The 7,038-nt window shown below is 43.7% G+C and overlaps 1 protein-coding gene across 1 annotated transcript; it reads right to left on the reverse strand.

Moving 5' to 3' along the window:
* Positions 1-2,359: 2,359 nt before the first annotated feature.
* LOC311243311 (beta-crystallin A1-like) lies at positions 2,360-5,976 on the reverse strand (the record flags this gene model as incomplete). Its single annotated transcript, XM_084332488.1, has 5 exons — positions 2,360-2,507; positions 3,020-3,162; positions 3,282-3,423; positions 5,412-5,530; positions 5,902-5,976. 5 exons carry the CDS (start codon positions 5,974-5,976, stop codon positions 2,360-2,362), a joined length of 627 nt encoding a protein of 208 aa, XP_084188614.1.
* Between the last annotated feature and the right edge of the window lie 1,062 nt (positions 5,977-7,038).

The following is a 7,038-nucleotide window of genomic DNA, read 5'->3' on the forward strand; positions in this document are numbered from 1 at the left end:
ATATACCATTATACAAGCTGGAGATGGACCGGGTAAATCGACATCCCATAATGGTAAAATTTCTACTCTACGATGATCGCCCAACGGCGCACGGAGACTGGGGTGAGTTTTAGCGTGTAAAATTACCGTCTTCGATACTAACTGCTATTATCAACATTTGACCCACATTAGATGATTGGTATAACGCTGCCCACGGAATTATAAACGCCCCCTAGCCCATCCGGTCAACATCAGATGACGTGTAGTAACTTCTAGAAGTACGTCTAGTTGGAATTTTTTATATCGCGCTGATTGCCATAAAACTGTATTGCATCATCAATATAATGTATTTGGGGCTATAGATCACGTTCTGGAGAAAGCTGCAGAAAGAGATGAAAACATACTTATACATTAGACCATACTTTACTATGAATATGTGAATGAAAAAGTTTAACGTTGCTACACAATGAACAATACATATAGGACTTTGAATGGGCCCTAATAATGGCAATGTAGCAATAGAATTTAAAAAGTTATAGCCCTGCAAAGAAGGGGACTTTCTCTATAGACAAATAGAGCCGGCAACCTACGGTTGATAATGAATTTAACCCATGGCAGCCAAAGTGTTAAGATTGACCGAAAATAAAATCTCTCTTTTATCGTAAAACCGTGAGGAAATGACCAGATCCAGATGTAACACTGCCATTGGAAAGAGGAGCTTTCCCCCTATCCATAGATGTATGATTTGGCCATAATAAGGTCACGTTCAAGGTCAATTTTGAATGTATAATTCAAATGGATTATAATTTATTACTGTATCTACAAATCCTTCTGTTTAATCATCTTCCCTTTATTCATTTGCTTAGATTTCCTGTACACTTGATCTCAAGAAGGTGCTGAATGAGCTCAGTGAGTGAAATCAGAAGAAGCTCAATGTTTTCATGGTGTTATTCACCGCCGGCAAAGATGCAAAGAAAATCATAATTTATATTCTCCTTTGTTTCATCACAATTTACTCAAGCCTAGTAACAGACACAATATTTCGGACACTGGGAATACATACCCCCAGGTCCCTAGATACCAATAACATGCAAATTTACCTCGTAGTAGTGGAACAATCTTCCATTTACTTGGGCATGTACCTTTAGGTGGAATTTCTGAAAATAGGGCTACAGCTTAACAGGTTAATATCTCAAAAACGTTGATATCATTCTTCCAAAATTCAATTTTGTTAGCAGACTTCTAAAATAGACACTGAGTTGGGATTGTATTAAAGGGGAACTATTTTGCTATTTCTTTCACTATTTGGGCACGTTTACACAATTCCTGTGAGTCTATGGAACACCTCTGTAATATATATATTTTTTTTATTCATTGTTTTGTATTTCTAATCAAGTCCTCAAAAACAGCATTTTTCTACCTCAAGATCTCGAGCCGTTTTGAGCCTGGGCTCCTAAACCACTGCGCCGTGCCGGCGCCGCCTGAACATTAACATGCAGCGGTGTCTTTCTGACATCACATATCGCGCACATTTTCAAATGACTCAGTTCAGTGAGGGTGAATATTGTGAGAGGAGAATTGGAAGAATGCGCCAATATGAGAATTTTGAGACATAGATCATATTAATATAAGTTCACATAGCTAGGAAACAATGCTAAACACTCAAAAAGGCCATTTATAAGATAGTTCCCCTTTAAAGTTTTTTGTAAGGAGGGACAGTGTATTCTCTTTCAAGGGTTCTTCTGCTGCCCATCTTTTGTTTCGGAATGAAATTCCTAACAAATAATGACTCCCAAGACTATGTAGTGCACTGCACACACCCTAAAATAACAACAGCAACAATGTGAAGTGAACATGAGTTTATTAGTTATCAACCTGTGGCTCAACCTCCCACACACAACAACAGAACACATCGGAGCTGCACCGTGACGTGTGGGTCGCAGCTGCGCTCCCCGGCGCACTGAGGAGAGCACCGCGCGACAGACGGCCACTTTGGACCTGGCGCCATTTTGGAGCTACCTCTCCCATTGGTTCCAGCGCTGCAGGGAGTGGCGGGCCCGGCTGAGGTGAACTGACCAGGTGTCATCAGGTGGTAGTGCAGCGCAGGTGCGTGTGCGTGTGTGTGCAGGTGCATCTAACCGGGTAAAAAGAAACTGTTACGTCTCGTTGAGTTTCAGTCATATCGGCGTGTGGAGTGTGTGTATGCCTGTGCTTAACAGTGCGATATTGTCTCTTTATCACACTTTTGGGAGCGGCTGTAACAAGTCAGTAGTGGGTAGTAGTAGTAGTGAGGAGTCAGTTTGGGGGGCGGCTGATGCTGCTCAGGTCGGGGGGGGGGGGGGGTGATAAGGGAGATGTGGGGACTGGAGGAGGGACCCTCTCAGTGCTGGATACGCCTGATGGACTGGATCAGGGGGGTCTGGCAGTGGGAGCCCCAGTTCCTACAGTGCTGGTAGTCTCCGCTGTGCCTCTCGCACTCCATGATGTACTGCTGGCCCCTGTAGCCGGGGTACTGGTAGCAGACGAAGCTGGTGGGAGGGATGGGCGAGAAGGAAGTAGGGTTAATGATGATAATACCTTGTATTTATAGGCGGGCGCCCTTTTGGGTCATCCGATGACATCACAGAACCCCAATCAATCAAACGGCATGAATGAAAAGACAAAACGCATGACAGATCTGTATCTATCAGAAATCGAGTTCAGTTCAGGTTGAGTGTTTTGAGTTCATGAGTGGTTAATACAATTCAAATTTTCCTTCTGTACGTCAAACTCTTCACAGGGTTATTCTGGCTCATTATTACCATAAGTTAAATGCATTAATACATGTGCATAGAGCATGTAATTTGCATGTTGTGTGAATGAGAGATCACTAGAAGTGTTATTATACTGTAAGGTAAGCTAGCTAGGTCATGCCTCGTTTCCTCCATTCATATCTTCTTATTTCTGTGTTTCTCTCTCTCCGTCTCTCGGTATTGCCTGCCATGTAGACCACCGCAACACGTCCGGTACTTTGAGCTCATGGGAGAGAGCATTAACTTACGCGCCGCACTGCACGTGCATGGAGCCGACCTCGGGCATCATCCAGCCCATAGCCTGCAGGGAGGGGTAGTCGTCGCACAGCTCAACGTTGCGGCCCATGAAGTTCTCCCTCTCGAAGATGACCATACGACTGCTCTGGTGGGACTATGGGACAGGGAGGGAGAGAGAAGGGTAGACATATAAGACACATACGCACACATCAAACTTGTTTTTTTGTTGTTGTTGCTGTTTTATAATCTCTTAGAGTGAGGTGTTCTACTCACAGCACAGTAGATGGGGCGCAGGGACATGAGGCGCTCGACGTGGTAGGACAGAGAGCCACTGTAGGCGTCCCAGTGGGGGTACTCTCCCCTCTCCAGGATGAACTGCTGGCCCTGGAAGTCGTGGTGCTCGAAACCCACCCAACTGGACGGCGGGAGAGAGAGAGAGAGAGAGAGAGAGAGAGAGAGAGAGAGAGAGAGAGAGAGAGAGAGAGAGACATGCAGGTGCGTCAGTGGAGGCAGAGTATATGGGAAGGAGGTTAAAAGGAGGAAGAGATGTTCACACATTTGTTCATAGATTTTATATTCATTTTTTACACTGTAAAAACAAATTACTATGACTAGACTTACTATGCTAACAAAATAACATAACGTATGTATTTGGGTTGTTTTTTCACCAAACTATGGCAGCATTGGTACTATACACTCTGACACTATACACACTCTACACTCTGACACTCTACACTCTGACACTATACACTCTGGAACTATACACTCTGACACTATACACTCTGACACTATACACTCTGACACTATACACTCTGACACTATACACTGACACTATACACTCTGACACTATACACTCTGGAACTATACACTCTGACACTATACACTCTGACACTATACACTCTGACACTATACACTCTGACACTATACACTCTGACACTATACACTCTGGAACTATACACTCTGACACTATACACTCTGACACTATACACTCTGACACTATACACTCTGGAACTATACACTCTGACACTATACACTCTGGAACTATACACTCTGACACTCTACACTCTGGAACTATACACTTTGGAACTATACACTCTGACACTATACACTCTGGAACTATACACTCTGACACTATACACTCTGACACTATACACTCTGACACTATACACTCTGGAACTATACACTCTGACACTATACACTCTGGAACTATACACTCTGACACTATACACTCTGGAACTATACACTCTGGAACTATACACTCTGACACTATACACTCTGACACTATACACTCTGGAACTATACACTCTGACACTATACACTCTGGAACTATACACTCTGACACTATACACTCTGACACTATACACTCTGACACTATACACTCTGACACTATACACTCTGGAACTATACACTCTGACACTATACACTCTGGAACTATACACTCTGACACTATACACTCTGACACTATACACTCTGACACTATACACTCTGACACTCTACACTCTGACACTATACACTCTGACACTATACACTCTGACACTATACACTCTGACACTATACACTCTGACACTCTACACTCTGGAACTATACACTCTGACACTATACACTCTGGAACTATACACTCTGACACTATACACTCTGGAACTCTACACTCTGGAACTCTACACTCTGGAACTCTACACTCTGGAACTATACACTCTGACACTATACACTCTGACACTATACACTCTGACACTATACACTCTGGAACTATACACTCTGGAACTATACACTCTGACACTATACACTCTGGAACTATACACTCTGACACTATACACTCTGGAACTATACACTCTGGAACTATACACTCTGGAACTATACACTCTGACACTATACACTCTGGAACTATACACTCTGACACTATACACTCTGGAACTATACACTCTGACACTATACACTCTGGAACTATACACTCTGGAACTCTACACTCTGGAACTCTACACTCTGGAACTCTACACTCTGGAACTATACACTCTGGAACTATACACTCTGACACTATACACTCTGACACTATACACTCTGGAACTATACACTCTGACACTATACACTCTGACACTATACACTCTGACACTATACACTCTGGAACTATACACTCTGACACTATACACTCTGGAACTATACACTCTGGAACTATACACTCTGACACTATACACTCTGACACTATACACTCTGGAACTATACACTCTGACACTATACACTCTGACACTATACACTCTGACACTATACACTCTGGAACTATACACTCTGACACTATACACTCTGGAACTATACACTCTGGAACTATACACTCTGACACTATACACTCTGACACTATACACTCTGACACTATACACTCTGGAACTATACACTGGATGCTTTGAAACTTACGCTCCACTCTCCACTCTGATGGAGCGGATGTTGTCCAGGCCACACTCCTGGATGTTGCAGCACTCGTTGGTGAACTCCTGACACTTGCCCTGGAAGTGCTCCTGCTCGAACACAGTCACCTACAGAGAGAGAGAGAGAGAGAGAGAGAGAAGGGCAGATGAAAAAAGATGGGATGAGAGGGTGGGAGTGACATAGCTCATCCTAAACATCAAGGCAAAGATAGATTGCCATGCGCTTCAAGGTGGAGGAAAGTCCACGCGTTTGTGTGTGTTCATTGCACAATATTGATTGGTTAATAACTTAAATCATTTTAAATAATGAGTTTTACTGTCATGCCAGCAATCATAATTTAGGCACATGTGTGTGTGTTTTTTTTAATGTAATGTAATCCCTCATTTTGTAATGTAATCCCTCATTTTGGAATCAAATGTGCTCTTCTTTCCCCCTTTATCTGTGTACAGGTATACAGCCGGCCAGGAGTGTGTTTTACCTTGAAGAAAGGAGCCACGCCCATTCCTGAGTTGACCAGGGGCTGCATCATTTGGGATTTAGTAGATCTGTACATCTTTATTGCTGAGAGCCAGGGAGGGAGTAGGAAACGAGGCAAGGGGGTATGGGAGGTAAGGAGGTACGGGATAGGGCAAGCATAGGTAGGGCAGGAGACAAGGTGGGGAGGAGAGAAATATAATATACCATTTTTAGAGCCTTCCTCTATATCATTCCACAATGTAATATTCTACTCTCAGGTGATTTCCTAAATACGTTCTCAATAAATGGCACAACTGAGTTTGCTATAGAGACTCTGAAGATCACAACAACTTCAAACTGTTAAGGATTATTCAAGAAGCCATTATGTCCAAAAGTTGTGAGGAACAAAATTGTAGCTCTTTGGATAAAAGCGCTATATAAATGCAGCCATTTACCATTTACCTAAGGCTATGACTATTAAAAAACAAAACAAACATAAATAAATAAAATAAACAATGGGGACTGGAACTAGAAGCCTATATCATTTATTCACAAAACCCTTTTCCCCCAAAAAATGAATTTAAATAACTGAAATTAGTCTGTCAACACCTATACTGTCTTCCAATGTGTTGCAGGTGTTTTAGAATATGATGTGCTTTTGTTGATTTTCAATTGAATGTGTAAACGCTCGTTGAACAAGCCCAATGTGACTATCTGTCTCTCACTTGTGTTAAATGCACAGAATTAAAACCTTACCTATAGATTGGCACTAGATTGGAAGAACTTGAGTGGCACACGCCTAACGCCTTTCTCGCGTAGAACTTTAGGAGAACCTGGCGCTTCAGTTTTATACCCGCGGTCGAGGGGCGCACCTGCTCGAGCGCGTCCACGGGGTGGGTCGGTGAAGTGCACGCGGGACCCCTCGTCCCTCCCTTCTCTTGTCCCTATTCGCCACACGAGCGGCCACGCGCCCCCCCCCCGGTCTCCGTGCCGTTGTCCTCCTCCGCCTCCAGCCAGCTCAGCACATCCCATAGAGAGCCGGTCCTTTCTGTGCGCACTGCCCAGCGAGCTGTTTTGGGGGGAGAACAATAGCACTCCGGTACGTTCGCGCCCCGGTCAGCAGTCCGGCGTGCTCCCAGTCACAAAGGGCCTGGATAGG

Source organism: Notolepis coatsorum (genome assembly GCF_963971535.1).
Source record: "Notolepis coatsorum genome assembly, chromosome: 16".
Taxonomy (NCBI): domain Eukaryota; kingdom Metazoa; phylum Chordata; class Actinopteri; order Aulopiformes; family Paralepididae; genus Notolepis; species Notolepis coatsorum.